Genomic DNA, 26,158 nt, shown 5'->3' with positions numbered 1-26,158 from the left:
AGTTTCTTTTTCCCATGTGCTCAGGTCTTTCAATAATTTTTTGTTGAATCCTAGAAGTTATGTCTCTCAGGATAGTTTATGATCACACTTGGTAACATGTCCTCAACACTGCACACATTTCATGAGAGTCGGACAGGTTTAATTCGCAGTGAAGCAGCCGCTGTGAAGTTCGTTGCTTGATGAAGGGACGTTGAAGAAGCTACATTCTGTTTGGAGACGCTGCGAACGTTAGAGTTTGTCCTTTAACTCAAAGCTCTTCTGACGTTCAGAGGAAAGGGAGGATCTCGCCCCGGAAGGATCGTTAGATGTCATAGGAGGTCTAACTTCAGCTGTAGATTCTAAGATGATGTAAAATATCACATTTCTTTTTTTAAATGAAGGTTTTTTGGCAGTGCTTTGAGAAGGCTTCCATCTTGTATGTGTTATTTGATGCTGCTGAGCACCACCTTTTGTTTACAGCAGTTTCCATATCCTGTACAGCGTCATGGCCCTCGCCTGTGTGTTCTTTGATGGCGTACCAGGCTTGCCTTAAGATTAAAGCTCTTGCTACACACAGTGCAGTGATAAAGCCTCTGTCCTGTGTGTATGCTTTGATGCCGTACAAGGGTCTCCTTCCGAGAAAACCTCTTCTCACACACAGTGCAGTGATAAGGCCTCTCTCCTGTGTGTATGCTTTGATGGCGTACAAGGGCTGTCTTAAGAGTAAAGCCCTTGGAACACACGTTGCAGTGATAAGGCCTCTCTCCTGTGTGTACGCTTTGATGCTGTACAAGGTACGCCTTCCGAGAAAACCTTTTGGAACACACAGTGCAGTGAAAAGGCCTCTCTCCTGTGTGAGTTCTTTGATGTAGTACAAGGTTTGTCTTCTGAGAAAAGGGTTTGGAACACACAGTGCAGTGATAAGGCCTCTCTCCTGTGTGAGTTCTTTGATGCAGTACAAGGTGTGCCTTCCGAGAAAAGGGTTTGGAACACACAGTGCAGTGATAAGGCCTCTCTCCTGTGTGAGTTCTTTGATGCCGTACAAGGGTCACCTTATGAGTAAAGGGTTTGGAACACACAGTGCAGTGATAAGGCTTCTCTCCTGTGTGTACGCTTTGATGTTGTAGAAGATTTCCCTTCTGAGTAAAACTTTTCTCACAGATATTGCAGTGAAAGGGCCGCTCTCCTTTGTGAGTTTTTTCATGTGTTGCCTTATCAGCAAACCTCATTTCATTCTCAGTGTAGGGATACCGATCTGTGTGTGTTTGCTCGTGCAGTAAAAGACGCGCCTTTCCAGTAAATGTCTTCTTACACTCGGCACAGGCATAAGCTCTTAGGCCGGTGCCTATTCTTTTCTGCCTTGCAAGTAGTGTTTTATTGTTAAAATTCTCCCTCCTCTGTATTCCTTGGTGTTTTCTTTCAGTCATTTTATAAGCAAAATTCTTCCTTCCTCTAGAAGCTTTACGTTTCTCTTTCCCATTCATACTTTCTGTCTGCGACTGCTGTGCTGCAGAATGAAATGAACACTGAGAATTATACATGGGCAATATTTCTTGAAAGAAATGCACAGTTATAATATGAGAAAGGTGGACAGTAATATCTAGGAAGGAAGGAAAATGTTACTACCTGTAAATAATCATTTGCTGCTTGTAGGTCTACCGTTCACATGTGGTGATCTCTCATGGGTTGGGTTCTGACTACTAAAAATAATTAATTTAAGATTGAGTTTTGATCTGGAGAACGACTCATAATCCCATACCAGAAAGGCATAATGCATCAGCGCGCAGACTCCAATTAAAATCATTGTGTTGTTTTCTCCATCGGAGTACAACTGCTTACATTGTAAAATAAAAAAATAAACAGCTTAATCTGAGCAACCTATATACTTTCCAACCATACAGCAAGTGGGTGATGCATGTGAGCCTGCAACATGACAAGCTGACAGTATTTGCAAGAGAGTAACATTTTCCATTTGCAGCAAGCTGTGGCACATCACAGGTTGTGCCATAACTTAAAAGAATCGGTAAGTTCCAGAACGCCGCGGCCAGTCTCATTCTAGGGATACCACGCCACAAACATATGACCCAACACCTATGAAGCCTCCACTTGCTCCCCGTCTAGAAGAGGATCACCTTCAAACTCCTCACCCACACCTACAAACCCCTCAACAACATCGTACCTACATACCTCAATGACCGAGTATGATGTCCACGTACCTAAGAGGAACCTCTGCTCCACAGACCTCGCCCTGGCAGTGGTCTCCTGCATCCACAGAAACAGAACCGGCAGGAGAGCCTTCTCCTACATCGCAGCTAAATCCTGGAACGAGCTCTCGGTCAACATCAGACGCTCCCCGACCCTCCACATATTCAGGAAGGACCTCAAGACCTGGCTTTTCGACTGACCCAGAGCTGCTCCCTCCACCTCCCAGCGCCTTGAGAAGGATGCACAGAACCACATGTTTCTACTTTACAAATATCTACTAGAGGTATGTTGGGTAGAAAAGCCATGGTTGCATCTTTATCACACGTGGACTCAGCCTGTAGTATTTCTATGTGGAGTCTCCGCTAGGCCTGGGCGGTAAATTCAATTCCACTTGCGGCATTTGTGGAATTTGGGTAATTTCGCATTCCTCGGAGAAAGTGGAATTGCCAAAACTTCCGAGATCCGCGGCTTCGCAGAATTGTTTGCTTGTTCACGCTTTCAAAATGTGTGTTTGCAAGATATTCTCCCCCCGAGCATGGAAACAGCGTTCGGGAACAGGGAAAAAGCATTGTGAACAGGCGGAAGAAGCAATTCCACGTGTTCGCAGAAATCTGCGCGCTCACTGAGATTTTTTACGCAGAGCTTTGCGTAACACGACTACGCAAATTCCGCCCACCCCTAGTCTCCGCTCGTGTAGACAACCATATGCTAAATTGTGCCGGTGCAAAAAACAGTCTTATTTTTCATACATTTTCAATTCTGATAATGTAGAGCATGAGTGCATGTTTAAGACTGGATGCATATTTAACTTTGTCTTTGTAAACTTGCAGGAACTGTTCATCTACTTATGGGGCATGTAGTTTGCTAACTGGTTGAGGAAGTGACTGCTACTAGGTAGACAACTATCCACATTAAGGTTTGCAGTGACGTAGTGGCTTAAAAGGTGGACTTGTTACTCTTGATAAGACAACATTAAAATCTTAACTGGATGCCAGGGGTGCTCTGGTGGGATAACCATTCTCAACTCTCCCATGAACATTTTCACAAGAGTTTTTTCAAAAGTATTCAAGTGTTAGTGTAGGCTAGGCCAGCTTCTTTATGTATGTATGCATATGTTATTTCTATACTGCAAACCTAGCCTAAAGCTAGGGACAAAGATGAACATAAATTATTTTCAAAGAGTGGAGTCCTCAACTCTTTCCTAAACGGGAGCAATGTTGGGCGGTCTTGATGGATGCAGGGATGTTGTTCCAGATCATGAGTTCATAGATGGAAAAGGCCTGCTAACTTGTTTTTTTTGTTACAGTTCTAAGTCTGCAGTCCGATGGAGTTCTCCAACCTCACATTTGTTGCACTTGAAAATAAGAGCTGAACTTAAGGACAACGAGAATGATGAACAAGTGATAAGAAAGAGGTAATAGCTACAAAAGAGGACATTTTAAAGGGAAAAACAAGACTACTGTCCTGGCAGAGTCTTAAACTTTGTAAGATGATACGAATAAGTAAGGAGAGCAGTCAAAATTTGATTGACACAAAGACGACATGAACTTCTGACAGAGGAATCAAGATCAGAAGGTGACTCAGATGACTCTGCTAGCAACTACCTAGAAAAAAACCTACTTGCCAGACAAGGACGGACAATGGAATATCATAAAAAAGGAAAAACAAAAGCAAGAGGCACAAACAGAGGAAGAGAAAGACAGGAAAGAGCAAATGGAAGACAAAAAGATAACACCCCATAGGAAGAGAAAGGTGATAGAGCAAGGCGAGATATGATTATTAAATCATCCCAACATTAACTGACAATGGATGAACTAAATATCCAGAACCGTGGCTTATATTTCTGCCCCAGGAGGGACTTAGATTACAGTTCATGTAGAATTGACATATTTCCGTTTCTAAGATATCAACATAAAATCAGATCCGAGCCAATGAACATGAGAATAGGGGGCCCAATACAGAAAACATGACTTGTGTTCAAGAGACGCTGATACTTCATGACATTGGATGGTCTGGATAATGGAAATATATGTGCAACGAAAGAGCGGGAAGCGTTGCTTGGAAAGAGGGCACAGATAGATCAGGGAAGCCTAACTTGCTTCAAAAAGCAAGCTACATATAACTCCTCCTTTGCTCATGATAATCTGGATGTCCTTAGTGACTTGGTCGCCAAAGACTTGTTCAAATAAATTGTTCACCAGTCAAGGCAAGAAGGGAAGAATCAGATCCGACTTGAGTAATGGACAAAGGGAGGCCATTAACACATTCCGTAATGACAACATAAGTACCAATGTCATACGAAAAGGGGCAAGAATGCGGTTTTAATGATTGTTTCCAATTATGAACAAAAGGCTTTTCAGTAATTATTAAATACGGATTGTTGTGAAATGGGAATGGTAACATTTTCATTTGTGTAAAACACTACCCTCTACTCTACCATGCTTTTACCTTGTAACAAATGTATGCAAGAACAAGGGGGGCGTATAGTGCCCTCCAACAATAGCTCACTGGAAAACACAGCAATAAACTAAAACCATTTAATGCTGATTCTTGTGGAGAGCCTCCCATCACATTGTATAGATAGAGAGAATTTTTTACAAAAGATATACACAGGAGACAATCATATTTGACAATTACCTAGGATGTGATCTTGCTAATTATGCATACAACACACGCAAGGTCTTAGAGCCTACGAACACGCTTTTTGCAATAGACCAATATCTCATATTTATTTATTTATTTTATTTTATTTATTTATTAGCATTTATAAAGCGCAGCATATACCCTGGGGTGTCTTGGCGCTGATAAATTTGCTAGCTTGATGACAAGTAAGCTGCCATGCTCAGAACCTCTATTCTATACCGTGATCTTATTTATTAAACAGCCAGGTTTTTAGTTTTTTACGGAATTGGAGCAGTGTGGGACATGCTCTGATTTCCTGGGGTAAAGTATTCCAGAGCTTGGAAGCTGCTACCACAAACCGTCGGTCTCCCCACAACACTGTTCTAGTGCGAGGTATCGTTAGTTGGTTGCTGTTAGTTGAACGCAACTGGCGTATAGGTTGGTAAGGACATAGATGGTCTTGAAGGAACTGCGGGCCCTGTTTATTTAGTGCTTTGTAAACAATGCACTGTGATTTGAATCTGGCTCTATTTTGAATCGTCAGCCAGTGTAGTTTTGAAATGGCATCAGAGAGAGGGGCAAACTTAGGAATTCCCAGAACAAGACGTGCTGCCGCATTCTGTATGGTCTGTAGTTTTTTTATCACTCTAACTTGGGAATTAATAAAAAGCCCATTGCAATAGTCAAGGGATGTCAAGACTAATGAGCTCACCAGAGTTTTGATGGCAGTGGTAGGAAGATAAGGACTTATTTTACGGATCATGCGTAGTTTATAGTGGGCTATTGAGGCCACTTTGTTAGCATGATCCATGAAATTTAGATGGTCATCAAAAAGTATTCCTAAGTTTCTTACTTTTGTAACTGGATTGGGGGGGCACCAAAAGATTGGGGCCACCACGAGGCAGGCCATTCTGGTGAAAGTTGTCCGAAAATCATTACCTCGGTTTTTTCCGAGTTAAGTTTTAGGCAGTTCACTGCCATCCACTCGCCTATTTCCGTCAAACCTCTCTGGAATCTTTTAGCTACTTCTTCTCCATCACCTCTTATTGCCATCACCAATTGAGTGTCATCCGCGTAGGAAGTTAGGCTCATCCCATGTGCTTTGATGACATTGGCCAGGTCAGACACATAAATATTAAAAAGTGTCGGACTCAGGGATGAGCCTTGAGGTACCCCACACGGTTGTGACAGCTTGGCAGATTGGTAAGGGCCAAGAGTGACGGCCTGCGTTCTCTCAGAGATGGATGCTTGGGACCATGACTTTTGCCAAAATAATAATATTTTCATATTTAAAGATAGATATTACAGACAAATCTCAGGGACAGCAAATGGGCGCCTGTTCTCTCAACTATGCAAATGTATTTGTGGTCTAGTGGAAGGAACAGGTGTGCTGTGTAGTTCCCACTAATCCGTAGGACCAGCACGTTTGTTGGACAACATAAACTTTGGATTAGTGCCTAGACTGGCTCCGGGCACCTCCGCAGGATGAGTTGGCCTAGAGACCAGCTAGCTCACAGTGCCACCATAAGACTCCCTAACCTTACCAGGAAGCCAATGGTTTCTGGCAACCACTGAACGTGACAACCCTGACCCCTCAGGGATCTTGGAAACAGAACAGAACCTTTCGCTCAGTCACTCAAGCTTACTTGCTCTCAGAGAAATATACAGAGAATACACAGTGGGACGTTTTCAATATATTTACTGAACCAACGTTATTCTTGTATAGAATACATAAGCTGCAATAATCTGTAGGCCGAAGCAGCTGAAAGTGATTACAAGCACGTAAATAGTAGATATAGTTCTACCATGGTGCTAAAACAGTGTATATATGCAGACATATGAGCAAGGCAGCAAAATAATATAATCCACATTTGTAAAGCGCACAATCACCCGTAAGGGTCTCTAGGCACTGGGGGCTGTCGGGAAGATTAATCAAGCTATTAACCAGAGTCACATGGTGCTGGGCTAATCTGCCGCTGGTCCCTGGGATCGAACCGTGATCCCCAGATTCCGGAGGCAGTCGCCCTAGCCACGGCGTACTCCTACTACGCACTCCCTACTCTGCGTGTACCTAGAGTGTGTGTGGGTGTGCAGCCAAGAATCCCCACTAAGGGACATGACAGGAGAGAATGCAGGCCACAAATTGGTTACAAACTGAACACCCCCCATGGAGATGCCAAACCGCTGCATAGTGAAGTCTCAGCCTGCACAGACCCTCGGTGTCAGCTGTAGCGCCACCTCTACTAATCTATTGGGATGCTCATTATTTATAATAGAAAGCATCTTGTGATGTACGTATAGATTAGACAATGTTCTAGATATGTAGATAGCCCTGTCACTCCGTGAATGAAGATAGAAATGACATTTGTACATAGTGCGTCAAGAGGCCTTGTACATGGTGTTCGAGGCATCGTGATAATGTTGTGCGAAGCTAGATGTGTAAACAAAGTAGTTTTAGAGAAACAAATCCAACATTGTCGTGCATGCAAATATGTGCAAAAGGTCACAGCAGAAATGTTACTGTAAAAAATAGGACGATATATGAAATGTGCCACTTCGCTACACGGGCCTAACCCGGGCACATAACGGGTGGTCTGGACATCACGAAATGAAAACATGACAAACCATGCGCTGATTTGGATCGGGGATACAGATGACCTTTCCCTGCTGTGGGACGGAAGTAGGGAAATGTCTAAACGATATATACAGAGACAGACAAAAACTGATCTCAACCGAAAATTCACTCATTAGATCAGAAATAAATCTATAAATTACCTGGCTAAGTCATCCTTATGTGGGACCAAGTTCAGAATATGAACTGATGATCAAACTCTTTTGAATGGTAATAATGTGAACACCAGCAGGCTACTGCCAGGTTGGTGAGGTTAAGTTTGAAACATCATTTTGAGAATGAACACACTGCAGGCGAGAGGATCAAAAATACTGATTGCTTGCCTCGACTGCCCTGAGGGCAGGAAGATGTGGAACATGAGAAAAAAGAGAATGACTGCGAAGATGTGGAATGTATTGCAGCAAGTATTTGTTGGCCGGGTAAAGAGTGTGTGTGTGTGTGTGTTGTGGGCAAAAGACATTGGATGAAGATTCTATTTTATTGAAAGTGATTCATTTCATGAGGAAAGAATAGCCAAAAGAAAAGCGATTTGTTGTGTGAACTGCAGACCGATGGCCAAGTTCATACTGTCAGAGGAGAGCCATGAAGGACATTTAGGTGTGATATCCAACAACAAACGACTGACAATGCAATACTGGTCGCCTGCCATGGACAGGGATGTGGAAAAATCCATTAGAGAGTTACCAGCTGTTTGTAAAATGATAAAAGGATGATATACAGTGTTCTGCTTAAGACAGAAGTGGGTTTTCCTGACAGAGTGCGAGCCAATGAATGCAATGATTTTTTAGGTCTGTTTCAGATGCTTGCTGTGCATCAGAAATTTGCCATTGTGCTTGTGGGGTACATGTCAAATTGGTTGAAAGTATGGTTTGTACATGGAAGTGAGGGTTTTGTGTGTGAATTGGTATCGGATAATGGTGTACAGTTTGTCTTGTTCGAGATGAAGCAGTATTTGGATGGAACTGGTATTAAGATAAATGTGCTAGTCGTCATCACCCACAGAGTAATGGCCAAGCAGAGAGGATGAACAGATTGGTCAATCAGGGTTTTTTCATGGCCCTTTTCAAAGTGGAAGATGCTGCAAGGGCTATGCTGTCAGCTTATCGACACTGCACTGCACCATTTTGTGCAGAGAGGCGGACATTTGCATGATTTGGTCCTTGTAATGTGCACTGAAATGTCTAAAGAGGGGCTGAGACACAATAGCTATATAAAGAAGGAAGAAAGATAAATTGGGCTTCAAAAGATACATGTGATATTGTAAAGCTATTATTCGCACAAACATTATCACAGAACCAATAATCTTATGCAATCATAGTACTCTGGAATTACTGAGGGAATCAGATGCCAAATCTCCACAGTAATTCCACATATCTCAGAGAAATCACCATTTACTTCACCCACCCTCCAGCAGAGTTTCTTTAATCGCTGATATTGCTGACTTAAAGGGAGGAAAAAGTGAAGGAAATGTAATAGGAAACATTATGGAGACACAGTTGAGGACTTATAATGGAGCCCATATTAGATAAAATAAACATAAGAAAATATATCTCCCAATCCTGTATACGGTAATACAACTAACCCAGCTTGATATTCAGAACCCCTTGTACTGTGCACCTAACCCTACAGACCACACTTAATCTTGAAACTCCCTTGACCTTGTACGTTGTTCTACATGATGTAGTATGTTATAATACAACTGGCCCTCTCTGACCTGCAGGCCCCCCAGTTCTATGTGCGTGTACCTACACACTTCAGAAAAAAGACCACTTCTTATCGAAGGCTCTGGGTGCCGCGGGTCTTACCCTACCCATTCCACCACTACAGACCTGAATTACAGATCACTTGTCCTCTTCACGCTGCCTTCCGTCCCTTCTAAGCGTCAGACCCTGACTGACCCAGAAATCCTCTTATATTCTGTGCACTCGAACATCACAAAGACCCAGCCCCATCTCTAAAGTGCTTTAGTTTGCACTAGCAACAAAAAAGGGCAATGTTACACTCTGTGAATAACACCTCACTTTCATCTCACACTCAGGGGAAGAGGAGTATTGCGGTGCTTGGATTGAAATCACAGATTCTGCCACATAATTCCTGAGCCCGGAATGGGGCGTATCATGCACAGACCAGAATTCAGGTCATTTTTCATGTGCAGAGTCCCAATTCTTAGCCTATCACATAACGGGAAGGAGAAACTCCTTTGCGAAAATAAAGGAGATACTAGGTACATGACCGCTTCTGGTGTACTCAAGGCCCCCACAAAGATGCCACTCCACAAAACTCAGATTAGGCCCCCTGCAGGTCTTACTAAAAATATTGAAACATCAACTTTGGAAATATTTTATGCTACATTCCCTCAGAACTGTACAAGTTACTCGACATTCTGCATGTTCATTCAGTACGAACAAAATACCTGGGATGGCTTTGGGCAGCAATCCATCTGCGTCTGTATTTCCTCTCTCCAGTGGGTCTCTAGCGATAGCTCCATCAGTATCAGCAGCATTCTGTGGCAGGAAGGATGAGGATTCAGATGGGCCCTGCGCATCTGCACATGTTGGTTGTAGGTCAGACTTCTCATCTTGGTTCTCAGGGCCCAGTGGTTCTTGCTTGTAGTTCTGATCGTAGTCCTCAGCACTCAGTGGTTCTAGCTTATAGCCGCGATCTGGACTCAGTGCCTCAAGGTGCATTGGTTCGGTCTTTAAGTTCTGATGTGGTTCATGTGCTTCAGAGAGCACCTGCAGACATGTGTTGAGCTGCAGACTCTGGTCTTCTTGAAATGCTGGTTGTCTGCAGATGTTGTGCTGTTGACCCTCAAACCACAACAACTCTTGCTTTAGGAGTTCACTTGTTCCCTCCCCATCTGGGAGCACTGTTTGGCTGCAGTGGTTTTGATGTGGCTCAAGTCCCTCATGAAGCAGTGGCTGCAGGCAGACGTTCTGTTGTGCGCCCCAACTATCTACATACAATGGTTCTTTCTTCAACTGTTCAACTGGGAAAACTAGTTGTATGCACTGGTCCCGCTGTGGTTCCTGCCCATCATCAAACACTGGTGGAAGACGAAGGCTTGGCTCACCTGGGATGACTTGAACATCTGGAGGAGGGTACCTGGAGACAGTACCGTCCTGCCGTAGTCCAGGGCCAGCCGGAGACAGAGGTTGGGGGCACTGGCTCTGCTGTGGTTCATGCCCATGAGGAGACGTAGGTTGAAGACACTGATTCGGCTGTGGATCACGACCAGGTGAAGATGTCGATTGAAGGCATGGGCTCACCTCCTTGGCCCTGACTGAAAGATTAATCGGAGGGGTCCTGCTGAGAGGATAATCTCTAACCACCACCGGACTGACCATCTCCAAAGACACTGCCCCATTTACAAGGTAATCCAGACCCTTTGCTATCCAGATTTGCTCCATGAGCCCAGCGACTCTTGACGGCATGTCCTCTAGGGTATTCTGCAAGTTATCCAGTTTGGCTTCCAACTGCTCCAACATAGATAAAAGGATCATGTTAGGTACGTTCCTCGATAGCGGTTCCATCTCACAGTCCCTCTGAGCATCAGTTTGGGATCTTGAAGAAGGCACATTATGGATAGGAGAAGATGGGAGTGTGGATTTTACGGCTTCAGGTGAACACTGCACTTCTCCTTTTCGTCTTGGAACCTGCCTTTTCTCCATTCTGGAATTCTGATGTTCACGTCCTCAAGTGTCTGTGAAGGGAAGAAAATAGAAAAGACAACACATTTTCACAGGACAATTAGGTCAAAATACTCCTTCCTGTCTCACCACACGTTGTTTAAGCTTTAAAAAAAAATTATTCAGTCCAGCTAATGGATCGAAAGAACTAAATTGTCTCAAGAGCTGGAGAGAATCTACTCTGCTCAAGGTCAGGCTGTCCTCAAGGACATCAGGAGTTACCCTGCTACTCATCTAAACCCCGCTCAGTGCTGCCCTTACGTGATATGGTGAGATTTCATGCAGGTCCGCTCTGCCCTGCCAGAGAGGACTCGCTATCCAGAGCTGATCTGTTAAGCTTCAAAATGTATCAGTATGACCTCATCAAACCTAACCCTATAATTTAACGGACTTATTATGTTTTTGTAATTCTTTATTTTTTTTAATTAAAATTTGGCAAGCATTACCATAACAGATATTCTCTATGAAATTGAGCATTGAGGAATAATAGATTTAAAGTCCCAGATAAAAATACAAATGTGCTGGTCAGAAGCTACCTAGGCCACGTATTCTCTGCTAATGGGGTCTGCCCCAAAGATGAATCAATTAAAGCGACACAGGAAATACCTAGACCCATTAAGAAAGAAGAGGCACTCAAGTTTTTGGTGAGAAACATTCTATTCTCAGTTTGTACCTAATTTTCTTGTGCCATGTGAGACCTGCTGAGGAAGGGTGCAGACTACGTGTGGAGTAGGGAATACGAGAAGAATTTGAAGATGTTAAGGAGAGTCTTGTGAATGCTCACAGTCTGCATAGTTTTGCCCCATTGCGTTGTTACGGACGCCAGAGACAAGGGCCCAGGAGTGGAACTGAAACAGCGGCATGATCGGAAAGAAAGTCATTATTGCCTTTGCATCTAGGGCTTTGCCGGAGGCTGAATGTAGACATTCCACTACTGAGAAGAAGGCCTTGGCCATGTTTTCGGCTCTCAAAATAAACATTCTTGTGGAGTATAGGAAACTGTAAGTAGAGGATGTTCGACCAGTCCAAACTGGACCCAATCTATGCTGCTGCTACATGGCGCCTGCTTTCTAGTGTCAAATAAGAGGCAATCTCTTTCTGGCGTTTAATATGATGCATGCACAATGACAACTCACAGACCTTGCCAGACTGAGAAAGCACTGTTGATTTTTACTTTCAAGCTCTACACATTTTGAGCAAAGAGTGGAAGAGTGCCCATCTCCGAAGGCTAGTAGGCATCAAGCCATTAGTCATTATGACAATTAATAAGCAGAACGTTTGTCTTCTCAGCGTTTCACTTTAATTTATTGCAACCCAGCAACTGACATAGGACAGGCAAGGTTTGGTGGAATGTGAGGAGAGGGGAGAGTTAACTGTCTAAACACAGCCAGATCTGGGTGTCGTCAGAATACATAAATGCTCTAACACCTTTCTCAAGTAAAGCTTCAGCAAGTGGGATTACATAACTGGTGAACAAATGGACCGAGATTGAGGACCCACGAGTCACTCTGAAATTGCATGCAATGTGTTGGACGAAAAGTTGCCCAATCTGGCGATACATGTTCAGCCTGTAAAGAATGATATGAACCTCTTTAGGGCCTAGCACCCGATGCCCAAAGCCTCAACATGATTCCCCAAGATGGAGTACTCAATTGTGGACGACAGCAGAGAGATCTAATGAGAACAAAGCATTGGCTCCTGCTCCCATTTCAGCTCATCCATAATCGGTAGAGGCACTGTCTTTGTATTGTGTGATGGCCAAAATCATGCCCTAGTGTCCTTGAGAAAGTGGTTTTGCTACAAACCTTTACACCAGCTAAGAGCAAAAGAAAGTAACGATATTGGTAATAACTTTTTTTAAACCAAGGAATCTTTTCCTGGCTTCCAGAACAAGGGATTCGCTGTGGTGTCTTTAAGAGCGGCAGGAACCATACCATTAACAACTAAGTGGGGAGTAATGGCAGAGGTACTGGACCAACTTAGAGGTTCAGATGTTTGAAATTTGTTACAGGATTGACGTTGTTCAGCTAACCAGATCTAGCCACCCCAAAAGGAAGTTGCCGAAGTCTCAGGGTATAAAGTGGAGAGCTCCCTGTGTCAAATAATACTAGGTGCTGAAGTGGTCTCTACCAGGGAAAGGTACGTGAATCAATCTCCCCATTAAGGTTTTAATTTTGTTGTGTCGCACAGTTGGTGCAACAGTGTGAGAGTGAATTATAAATTGAAAGTTTCTGTGAAGCCGACATACAGTTCAGTTCAGTTCAGTTCTTATTTATATCGGTGGTTAAAAACCATCATAAAAAAAATACATAATGCATTACAAATTCACATATGATAATTTTGCATTAACACTCTGAACATTATAGTATTAAAAACATATGTTAAAAAATGTCCTTGTTTGCAAACATTAAACGGGAGAAGGGAGCTGCTAGTTCATTTCATCCTACATTAGCCCCTGGTATTTCTTAATCTGACCATAATTAAAAAAAAACTCAAAATAGAACACAGAGTGCGCATCTCGGTTTCTCTTTGCAAGAATAGTAAGGCAGTTTTAGCATGGACATTTTTTGCTCCTTTAAAATGTCCACCAAAAACCTTCGACGCGGAATTTCATAAAAAGAACATAATAATACAAAATGAAGGGTGTCCTGTGGAGACCTATTGTCGCAGCCGCAGGCACCCTTCTGCTCAACTGTTAACGTAAAACCAGACGGGTAAGCTAATAAGTTATGTAACAGATTGAGCCTAAAAGGAGTCATTAAAAACCTCTCATGTTGACTGTACATTAAAAAGAGATACGGTTCCATGACTATTTCATTACTCACAAGTGAGTGTGCTACTACAGATGATTTATTAGAGTCAAATTGATTCCTCCTGACCTCATATTTTTCCAATAACTGCTTCCGGACACGATTTTTACAAGAGCTGTCAATATTTGAGGGGTCGGTAAATAACATTTTCTGATCAATAGACTCTAGGGTGTCTTTGATGTATTTTAACCAAGGGATTTGCTGCCATCTGTCTCTCAGAAGACAATCAGCAATAATCTGTCTGGATAATTCAGCGTTTGGATTTAGCCAAATTCGAAACCAGGTCAGAATTGGTCTCACTTTGATGAGGTCCGAAATATATGGGATGCCAAGCTCCTTGTGTGTAATTGCAGCCGGGATGCTCTGAGGTAACCTTAAAAGTTTCTTTAAAAATGTATCCTCCTCTACTTGTATCTGATGTGCATCCCTGAAACCCCACACCTCCGCCCCATAAATAGCTTTAGAGGTACTGACCGCTCTATACAATGTCATTACTTGCTCAGGGGACCAGCGACCCATCCTTCTCGCAAAGTTTAATAAGGCACCGTTCGCTGAAACAAGTTTCCTGGCCCTTTCCTCAAGCAACGTGGCAAACCTAATCTTTCCATCGAACAAGAGACCCAAATATGGGAAAGTATTTACAGTGTCCAAGGCGTAAGTTCCTATTTTGAACGCAAATCTCTTGCGAGGTTTATTCCCTGCCAGCATAATAAAAGACTTGGTCATGTTAACAGAGAGATCTAGATCCTTCATGAACCTCGCAAAGCCACTGATTAGCTGCTGGAGACCCACTGCTGTTCGAGTGAGAAGGACCGCGTCATCCGCGTACAAGACTACCGGTATATGACGCGATCCCACCCTCGGGCAGTCAGTCCCCAGTTTCAGCAGCGCATTCCCCAGGTCATTTATGTAAAGAGAAAAAAGGAATGGAGCCAGGATACACCCCTGCCTCACCCTGCTAGTGCACGGGAAGGGATCTGTACTCACCCCCCCCCGAGCTATAGCGGACCTTGGCAGTGGTGTTCCAGTGAAGTTCCTTAAGTATATTAATCAGGTCTGGGTCAATTCCTAGTCTAAACATAAGTGCCCAGAGTTTAGTTATATTAACATTATCGAATGCTGCTGCGAGGTCCATGAAACCCATATACATTGTTAATGTTATTGTTAATGTAATTGGGATTTATATAGCGCTCGGCTGCCCCTTTATCTGCTTTAGTGTATTTGGCCACTAGAAGGTATAAATTTAAACATTGGTCACTAGTTGACTTGCCTGTTCGGAACCCATACTGGGTATCCGCCAGGGTATTGTGTGCTTCAGTCCAATCTATCAGACGGTTAAGAATTACCCTGCCTAAAAGTTTAGCTGAAACATCAATCAGCGAGATTGGCCTGTAACACTGTGGATTGTCCCTACAGCCTTTCTTATATATGGGAACAATCACTGCAGTTGACCAAGATCGTGGAAGACCAGATCTGATCGCAGCATTAAGTACTCTGGTCATAATCGGTGCCCATAAGTCGGTGTTACTCAAAAATAGATCTGGGGGTGTGCCGTCCGGGCCTGGCGCCTTGTTCCGCGTCAGCCCTAGCACTGCCTTTAAGACTTCCGGCAGAGCGAATTCTAACTCAGTTGCTCTGGGGCCCTCCCAGGTTCCAACCCCGCTAACTACCTCCAGTTGATTATATAGACTTTTGAAATGATTAGTCCATTGATCTGGGAGTATGTTAGTACTAATAACTGGGGAACTTGAGTCTTGAAAGCAGGGTCTGTTTATAATTCTCCAAAATTGGGCATAGTCCCTATTTTCTCCTGCTTCTCTGAGGTCTGCCCAGACTTCCTTTTGGAGTGTATTCTTCCTTCTCTTAACCTGCATTTTATAATTCTTTCTGCATTGGATGATTTTATTCCTATTTCTTGGGGACTTCTTTAAGCACTGCTTTAATAGTCTCAATGCCCGTGAGCAATTCGAATCGAACCATCTTGGGGAAGATATTTCTTTAGTAGGCATCTTCGTTTTTAATAAACCTTCCACTATTTTGGTTAAGGATTCAAATGCCTGAACCACTTCTCTGCCCTCTGTTGCCAGGTCTAAGCAACTCTCTATAAAAACTTTCCCGCTGCCCACTAAGGAACTATAGAAATCTTGTGGTTTGATCATTGCCCATCTTAAGCGCCTCCCTTGGTCCGTTGGTTGGATTACAATATCCCCCCTTGGATTTTTTTCTGGCAGGTCATTGTATTTAATTTCAAGACAAAGGGGATTGTGGTCGCTAAAGGGGCTCCACTCCGTACTTACATTTAAAATCTGCTCTTTGGCAAAGGCAGAGATTACTATAAAGTCTATTATAGACGCACAGCCTCTTCCCTTGAATGTGGGTGTGAGAGTCTCCACTGCTTTCGTTGGGGACAGGTCCACTGTGTGGGTAAGGGCAAAGCTATCTAACAGCTTCATCAGCAAAGTCCCCTCTCTCTTATGATCAAAATGAGGTCCCTTTTCTACAGGGCAAGAAGACCAGTCAGGAGAAATAGGGGATAACTTTGAACACAAATGACAGTTAAAATTGCCCATTAGTAGATCAATCGGTTCAGACCCCCACTGCCTTTGGTCAGTTTCCTCATTTAGCCTACTCTCAAGCTCTAGTAGTATAGGGAAGTTTCCATCAGTTGGGCCTGGGTTATAGAAATTTAAAATTAAAAATCTCTGCCCTTGTCCCTGGAATGTCACTGCTTGAATATTATCTGACGCCCAGTCTAGTTGTAACCAAGTGCCCTTTAGGTCTAAATCCACATAAATTACTAGACCTCCTTTCGCCCTCCCAGATCTAACTTCTTGGGCTGGTCTGAAAAAACATTTATAGCCATCCAGTTGGCAGAGATCAGAATCTCGCGCCCAGGTTTCTTGTAAGGCTATAATATGAAAGCCCCTTATGTATTCTTTCCACTCCTTATTATTAAATTTACCCCCCAGGCGTGCTACATTCCAAGACAGAAAGGCTAGTCCTGCACTATTAGCTTTCCTTCCCTCTGTGGTTAGAATTCTTCAGGATGTAATCCACCAGTCTGGTGTCTCTGAAATTTGCTATAATGCAATCCCCCCTTATATCCTTTTGCCTCTCTCCAAGCCAATTAACTCTCCTTACATGGAGTATCTCCCCCCTTTCCCCATTATCATTATTTAATGGTCTATGTATGTTCAGCCACTTGGAGATTTCCGCATGTAATTGGGGATGCGATTCTTTGTCAGAGGCGCGGAGTTCTGGAACCCCCGCGAATACTATTACAAAAGGGCTTGCTTCTGGGGGTAGATTTATGGGCGGGGGGGACTATCTGCGAGATAGAAAGGATCAAAATCCAAGTAGGATGAGCTAAGGGGACCATTTCTTGAATGATGGTCTTCCTGACCCCTATGTATTAGCGGTTGTAGGGGGATTTTCTCAATGTTCATAGTGCTCGTCTTGTAGTTTGATCCCCCTCTCTGCTCTAGATTGGAACCCCCTCTCTGCTCTTGAGAAGCTTTTGGGGCGTCATGTATCTGGGCGATCGCGTGTTGGATGTTACTGACACAGTTGTTATTTGTCAATGTATTATTGTTAGTGGCCACATTGGTGAGTTGATGTAAGTTCTAATGTCTTACTTTGTTTGGTCAGTTCACTCGATATTTTGTCCACCATACTTATGATAGGTTTCAATTGAGCAATTATAAAAGTTTCCAAGTGTTTTTTAAAGTCTCCCAAAACTTCCTCAATCCATCCTGGTGGATTTGTAGATGTATGCACCCTCTCATCTATCAGGATGACCTCTTGGTTATTTTTAGCTCGGCCAATTCCTGTGGGTGGCTTATTTTGTCCCTGTTGTCCCTTAGTCCTCCCCCGTCGTTTTGATTTTCTCTGGGGAGTTGGTTCGCTATGCCCTGAGGTTTCTAGCCCCGAGGAAAGAGGGGGTTGGGCACAGGGAACAGCCTCTGTTAGGTTATTCGGTGAAGCTACATTCCCAGTCATATTTAGGCTGTCAGCTAGGGTGAGATCTTGGGACACTATTGGCGTATCTACTATGGGGTTGGGTGAAGCAGATAGGCTTCTCTCCATGCGCTCTATTTCCCCAGAGACCTTCTTCAACATCAAGTTGATTACAGTCGGTTTTTTCACTTTATTCGGGGCTAGATCATTTGATTTAACCTGAGTTCGTTTAGAGGTTTCAGCTTGGAGAACTTTGCTCATAGCCGAGCGTGTTTTAGGGTGATTAGCCATAATGTATGATATTGTGGGCTAAGTCTTCTCCTCTTCTCCACCCGAGAAACTGACCAAGGGTCCTTCTATTAAATGGCTAAATGTCTCGGTACTCTCTATATCTATATAAGTTGGACCCCTAACCCCCCTCTTACTAGGGCGACAGCAAGATAACACAGGATCAATTAACGTCTTACAGCCCAGCGGCCAGTCCAAGTCCCAAATAAACAGTACCTGTCACAGAAAGTCCAAGCCAGGGGGGGCCCGTCCCGTCCCGGATCGTCCCCGGACGGCCACAGACCTCTGCCCGGGCTCAGCCCGGCGTCGCCCGCGCGCGGGATGAGGGACTGGCGCTGCCTTTATGCGCCTCCTGGCGCTGTTGAGGGCGTCAGCTGGTGGTGGGAGGGGCCCGGCGGAGCCAAGCCCGGCCGGGAAACAGGCGGAGCAAGGCCCGGCCCTTTCTGCTGGTGCTGCGGCGGAGCTGAGCCCGGCCGTGAAGTTAGCAGAACCGTTGAAAACAACCCCCCATACAGACATACAAAGGGACACAGATGAGTTGGAAAACTAGATGAAATCATTGTAGGAGGTGACAAACAAACAGATTCTCTGAGCTAGAGCAATAACCCCGCCACATAACTTAGTTGGGGAAAATAAATATAATATTTCAGTAAAGGAGGAGGACTTAGAGAAGAGGTCCTGAAGGAATAATATCAGGATCGAGGAGTATATATGCGCAAAGCAGAGGAAGACAAGTAAACATGTTAGAGAAATGTTGCATACAATCCTCGACCAGAGATGAAAAGGCTTGGGAATGACGAGGCTATGACACTATGAACGTTTGGAGACAGCTGCTTATCACCTCCCCTCCCTCCCTGGACTCACCTCCTCTCTACACCCCTGGACTAACCTCCTCTCTACACCCCTGGACTCACCTCCCCCTCCCCCCTGTACTCACCCCCTCCCCTCCCCCCTCGACTCACCTCCCCTCTACACCCCTGGACTCACCTCCCCTCTTCACCCCTGGACTCACCTCCCCTCTTCACCCCTGGACTCACCTCCCCTCTTCACCCCTGGACTCATCTCCCCTCCCCCCCTGGACTCACCTCCCCTCTACATCCCTGGACTCACCTCCTCTCTTCACCCCTGGACTCACCTCCTCTCTACACTCCTGGACTCTCCTCCCCTTTCCACCCCCTGGACTCACCTCCTCTCTACACCCCTGGACTCACCTCCCCCTCCCCCCTGGACTCACCTCCTCTCTATACCCCTGGACTCACCTCCCCTCTACACCCCTGGACTCACCTCCCCTCTACACCCCTGGACTCACCTCCTCTCTCCCCCCTGGACTCACCTCCCCTCTATGCCCCTGGGCTCACCTCCTCTCTACACCCCTGGACTCACCTCCACCTCCCCCCTGTACTCACCCCCCCTGGACTCACCTCCCATCTTTACCCCTGGACTAACCTCCCCTCTTCACCCCTGGACTCACCTCCCCTCCCCCCTGGACTCACCTCCCCTCTACACCCCTGGACTCACCTCCTCTCTACACCCCTGGACTCACCTCCCATCTACACCCCTGGACTCACCTCTTCTCTACAACCCTGGACTCACCTCCCCTCTACACCCCCGGACTCACCTCCTCTCTACACCGCCGGACTCACCTCCTCTCTACACCCCTGGACTCACCTCCTCTCTACACCCCTGGACTCACCTCCCCTCTACACCCCTGGACTCACCTCCCCTCTACACCCCTGGACTCACCTCTTCTCTACAACACTGGACTGACCTCTTCTCTACAACCCTGGACTCACCTCCCCTCTACACCCCTGGACTCACCTCCCCTCTACACCCCTGGAGTCACCTCCTCTCTACATCCCTGAACTCACCTGCCCTCTCCCCCTGGACTCACCTCCCCTCTACACCCCTGGACTCACCTCCCCTCTACACCCTTGGACTCACCTCCTCTCTACACCCCTGGACTCACCTCCTCTCTACACACTTGGACTCACCTCCCCCCCTGGACTCACCTCCCCTCTACACCCCTGGACTCATGTCCCATCTATAGTTAAACATGCAAGTACATTTTTTAAGTGGTGGATATGTTAGTCAGTTATCTGGATTCGGAAGGATAGTAGAAGGATAGAGGAGGAAAAAAGGTTGGTGTTTATATAGTTCTTGTTACCCCTGATGGGGTGTTGAAGCACGCTACTCCGGAAGCCCATAAAGGACTAGTGGTGAATTAATATGGTGAAATGTGAAAGTAATCTGAGTGGTGGATATTAGTCAGTTATCTGGAGTGAGGGGAAGAAAGGTTTGCATTCATATAGCACTTGTTACCCCTGATGGGTTTAACGCATTGGAGCCAGAACCATAACTGAACTTTTAACTGTGTACCTGGGGACTCACATTGATACTAGACAAGGTGTGTCTTGGCTGTACAGCACTTCACAATTTACGCGAGTGTGGGTGTGGTCTTGGGTCCTCCGCCAATGATTAGCATTGTGCTGCTCTGATGTCAGCGTGCTCATTTGTCACCGGACTGTCTGGCCACTGCGATAGGCGCACGCCACGTCCTCATCGTGGTCGGCGCACGTCCAAGCCAGAAAAAAGAGCACAAAAGCTTAATAGCAGCCCAAAAATGTGCCCCCCGCCAGGCATGGGTTTTTCCCGCAAAATTGGAAAAAATATCGCCCAATCTGGCAACACTATCTGTAACTCTTGAATAGATTCACTTCCAGGTGACCGGAGGCAGCTCCGCGCGGAGGATGTTTAAAGCCTCTTTGTTTTCTGAAAGTAACATTACACCGACACAGTCCTTCTTCTGGGTCAATCGCGGCAGAGTCAGCACCAGCAGCGGAAGCCGGAGGGAGCATTCGTCTCAGGACAACATTACCCCGCCCCCTCCCTCTCACAATGTCTGCTTCCGGGTCAGCGGTGGCAGAGTCTCCTCTAGTGCCGGATCCTGCTGAGCTCCTCAGGCCTGCAGGTAGAACAGTGTCCGGGTCAGCGTGGGTAGAGTCATCACCAGCAGTGGAGCCCAGCCTCGCCCCCTCTCTTCCTGTGAGCCCTGGCTGCAGGCACCCTCGCTTTCAGCCGAGGTAAGTGAGCCTCTCACAACCATCTGCAACCTAAGGAGTGTGAATGCAGCCTGGGGTGTACTGACCTCACACCATCATCAGAGGGTGCAGGGGGAAGGTGTACTGACCTCACACCATCATCAGGGGATGCAGGTGTACTGACCTCACACCATCATCAGGGGGTACAGGGGGAAGGTGTACTGACCTCACACCATCATCAGGGGGTGCAGGTGTACTAACCTCACACCATCATCAGGGGGTGCAGGGGGAAGGTGTACTGACCTCACACCATCATCAGGGGGTGCAGGTGTACTGACCTCACACCATCATCAGGGGGTGCAGGTGTACTGACCTCACACCATCATCAGGGGGTGCCGGGGGCAGGTTTACTGAACTTGCAGAATATAAAGGCAAAACTGCACATGCAAAGCTCTTTTAATAGGCAAATAATAAAAATAGTTTTTAGATGTATCCCTGCACTCTTCTCTGTTTCCACACAGGACTGCATCCTTCCTGTGTAGAAACAGGCCTGGTTATGGGACTCTGCATGAGACAAGGAGGCCAGTAGCTCCCGTCCTTCCTTGTTCGTCGCTATTCCTGGCTGAGGAACTGGAAATAGCGCTATTCATGGTAGGAATTACTGGCCGGAATCACACGTAATAGTCAATGCAAGTGATGTGGTGTTCATTGAGAATAGAAGACATGTGCAGTCCAGAGAGGGAACTGTGTTTCCAGTTGCACAGTTACATTGGGTAAGATGCAGTCATCTCCAGTTTCTGATAGAAAAATCCTAGTCTGAATTCAGCCTCAATAGTAGGGCCGACCAGGGATGTTGTTGCCGCTGCAGGGTTCTCCAGGAGTGCACACCACCTCATGGTAGATAGATACACAAAGTGATTGGTTATGTGTCACTTGTGAGTTCAACCTCCCAACCTCTAGCTCAGTAAAGATAGTTAATTGTATTAGGGGTAGACAAAAGTAGCCATGATCTCCCTACAGCAGCACCTTCGGGTAAAGTCCGCGCTTTATAAAAATGCATTAAATAAAATAAGTAAATAAAATATAAACTAACTGTTTAAAATGTCATCGCATCATCACACGTAACATACTGAGTTGGGGTTTGCACACCCGTAGTGTGACTGACGGATTGTGGTTCTAACCATAACTTGCAAATTTCAGGACTTTGTTCGGCTTTAAGTCTTAACCATATATACATTTTACCCTTGTTTTTAAGTGAATTTCTGATTTTTTTAAAGACTCATTCAGGTGTTTTAACAGAGCCAACTATAACTTCACTCTAACCATATTCAGTGGAAATATATTAGATATAAAGTACCCCCTGCTGCACCTTCTAAGTATATTGCAAGTCAACAAGGTGTTCCATAACCATGTAGAGGAACGAGGAAGACAGAGTTCCTTTATAAGGTTAGGGAACTCTGAGGTGACTTGCAATAATCTTATTATATGCACCAGGTGGTACTTTATCCCGTATAATACATGGTCACACCATCACCTTTCCCACAAACCCATAGCTGTCAAGGTTTCAGATTGCTGTGTGACATTTTGATAATTTCAGTCTAATTACGAGTGACATTTCAATGGCTATGAGTGACACTTTCTCACAAGCAAAATCAATCAATGAAGACAAGGGAAACATATATATATATATATATACCGGAAATGACACCTCTGTATGAACTGATCAAACTGTGCTGAGAAGCCCCAGCACCACACAACTCAAAGAGTGTATTCACCTCCTGTACCAAGTGACACTCAAAGAAAGCCATCTTCTGACACAAATGTCACCTCATTAGGAGGGTGTGTGTAGTATGTATTTGTTATGACAGAAAAGAGAGCCTGACCTTTCTTATACATCTGCAGAGGCACCACTACAGTGGAAACAGAGTGCAGTTGTAAGGAGCCAAAGTAAAATTGCATACCCAAAGCATTAGGACTAAAAGATATTACCTTGAAATAAATGCTTGTAAATATTTATTTTTTTCGAAAATAATGCATTTTTTAAACAAATAGGTAAAAACAACGATAATTCTAAATATGTTTTGCCGTATTGTCAGTTGAATTTACCTTACTTTTCATCTCCTTCACTGTGGGAAACTTACGATCGGTTTCTCTTCCGGGTCACCCGGGGCAGAAGCAGCGGAGCAGATGGACTCTCCTCAGGCCTGAGAGGGGAAAAGTGTCCGGGTCACGGGGGCAGCGTCAGCAGCAGAGGCGGAATGAAGCCTCCTCTCAAGATACCATAAGCCCCGCCCCTTCCCTCCCTCCCAGTAATGTCTGCTTCCGGGTCTGCGGCGGCAGAGTCAGCGTCAGTACCGGATGTTGACGAGCTCTCCTCAGGCCTGTGAGTGTGATAATGTCCGGGTCACGGGGGGCAGAGTCAGCACCAGCAGCGAGCCCCAGTCTCCTGCAGAGGAGAGGAGCCCTGAGGGTCTGTCTGTCTGTCCAGGGGAAGGAGGAGCCCTGAGGGTCTGTCTGTCTGTCCAGTGAAAGGAGGAGCCCTGAGGGTCTGTCTGTCTGTCTGTCTGTCCAGTGGAAGGAGGAGCCCTGAGGGTCTGTCTATCTGTCTGTCCAGTGGAAGGAGGATCTTGGCTGCAGTTACCTTCAGTTTCAATCGTAGACACATCAGGGGTAAGTGAGCCTCTCACAACCATCGGCAACCTAAGAGGTGTGAATACAGCCCGGGGGAGTACTGACCTCACACCATCATCAGGCGGGAGGGGGGAAGGTGTACTGACCTCACACCATCATCAAGGGGCGCAGGGGGCAGGTGTACTGACCTCACACCATCATCAGGGGGTGCAGGGGGCAGGTGTACTGACCTCACACCATCATCAGGGGATGCAGCCTGCAGGTGTATGTGCAATGTTTAATTGTGAGACGACATGGCCCACTGTTATATATGAATCCCTTCATTTAGCCATGGCTCTTTAAAGAACATTGCATTATGATATTTAAACACCCATATTAACAGTGTTTAGATCCAAGCTACATGTCCCAGAATGCTATGTATCCTTGCTGAAATTCAGGACTTGAGGTGTACTGTACAAGGGGGTCACTTTGTGACCTTGTTATAATACATCAAAGATTTAGTGTGGCCTCAGTGTGTGGTCTTAACTCCTTTATATCCACAATGGGAAACAACCTTTACAACGCAACCATTACATCGCACTACACTTACAACGCAGGCATTACAACGCATGATACTACATCGCAATTCACTACTACGCAGGCATTACAACGCATACCATTACAACGCATGCCATTGGAGTTAGAATAATATTTTTTACCACTACACTAGCCAACACTTACTCTACTGTTGCACCCCCCCCCCCCCGGAGTTAGAATAGTAATGTTTACCACTACACTGTCCAACACTTACCCTACTGTTGCACCCCCTGGAGTTAGAATAGTAATTTGTATCCCCATACTATCCAATACTTACCTTAAATGCAATGTAATGGTATGCGTTGTAATGGTTTGCGTTGTAAAGGTAGTATGCGATATAATGGAATGCATTGTAAAGGTAGTTTTTTTAAATGCAATGTAGTTTCATGCGATCTAATGGAATACGTTGTAGTGGATGTTGTGATGTAAAAACTGAGTTGTAAGTGCATGCGTTGTAAATGTATGCGTTGTAACGTCATACCTTCGTCCAGAATGGGTCCGTGTGGAGTTGTTACTCATTTTCATGAATACCTGCTCAGACCTTGTTTTTTGATGTTTTTACTCAGTGGGAGGTTGTCTCTGCAATGGATTAAGAGGTATGCTAGGAGGAAACAAAAGCATATTTTTACAGAACAGTATTAGTTTCTTCTCTCAGAATGCATGTCTTTATTAAGCACCTTTGTCCACAGTTCTGTACGTTGAACCCTTTGATATCCGGACTTTGTTCCATAAAGTAAGGTGGTTGTTTTATTCATAACTAGCATATGAAGCTGACTTCTAGTTCATTGATATACTAATAATTTGTGGGGCCCGGGCAACACATATTTGGGGCTCCCTATTTGGAATACATTTGAATTTATTACAGCTTTTAGGGTCATTGAAGTCCGTGTGATACCCCAAAAATATTTAATCGTGTTAAGCCTTCAGAACCCGGGGCCGGCAAAAGCATCTAAAAGCCCAAGCTGACTAGAGTCCACCAGCCAAGTACTATCAAAGAAGCTTGAACAGACATTAATAAAGATATTTCTTTTTGCATTTGAGTCTATATTTTTTCTTGCAAAAAGGTTTTATGTGGCTGTCCAGTCAGCTTGTTACTCCCATTGCAGGAAATCCTATTATGGGCTATGTGTTCTAAGTTTAGTGGACTAGTGCATAACATTACAATAAAAAGACTTATACATAAACCACTTGAAAGTGTACCTTTAGTTGCTGAATATTTGTAATTACAAATAAATCCCCTTTCACCATGGACATTCCTGCTGCAGCAGCGAAATTCCAAGCACTGATCTCAATCAATCAATCAATCAATCACATTTATAAAGCACGCTACTCACCCACTAGGGTCTCAAGGGGATCGGAGGGGGGGGGGGGCGCTACTGCTTGAAAAGCCAGGTCTTGAGGAGCTTCCTGAAGGAGAGATGGTCCTGGGTGAGTCGCAGGTGGGTGGGGTATTCCAAGTCTTTGCCGAACAGTAGGAGAAGGATCTTCCTCCGGTGGTGGCTCTGCGGATCCGTGGGACGGTGGCGAGTGCGAGGCTGGCGGAGCGGAGCTGGCCTTTTGGCGTGTTGAACGTGAGGCGTTTGTTGAGGTACTCGGGGCCTAAGTCGCGAAGAGCCTTGTGTGCGTGGGTGAGGAGTCTGAACGTGATCCTCTTGCAGACTCGGAGCCAGTGCCGGTCCCTCAGGTGGGCGGAGATGTGGCTGTGTCGGGGGATGTCCAGGACGAGTCGAG

At 45.2% G+C, this 26,158-nt stretch overlaps 1 protein-coding gene across 1 annotated transcript; it reads right to left on the bottom strand.

Moving 5' to 3' along the window:
• Positions 1-473: 473 nt before the first annotated feature.
• On the bottom strand, positions 474-23,351 carry LOC144823354 (uncharacterized). Its single transcript, XM_078681851.1, has 3 exons — positions 23,327-23,351; positions 9,852-11,141; positions 474-1,486 (listed from the first exon to the last, which is right to left on the bottom strand). Exons 2-3 carry the CDS (start codon positions 11,107-11,109, stop codon positions 483-485), a joined length of 2,262 nt encoding a protein of 753 aa, XP_078537977.1. The 5' UTR covers positions 11,110-11,141; positions 23,327-23,351; the 3' UTR covers positions 474-482.
• Between the last annotated feature and the right edge of the window lie 2,807 nt (positions 23,352-26,158).

This window comes from Lissotriton helveticus, chromosome 1_1, assembly GCF_964261635.1.
Source record: "Lissotriton helveticus chromosome 1_1, aLisHel1.1, whole genome shotgun sequence".
Taxonomy (NCBI): Eukaryota; Metazoa; Chordata; class Amphibia; order Caudata; family Salamandridae; genus Lissotriton; species Lissotriton helveticus.
The sequence above is the reverse complement of the archived record's forward strand: the minus strand, read 5'-3'. Positions and strand labels throughout refer to the sequence as shown.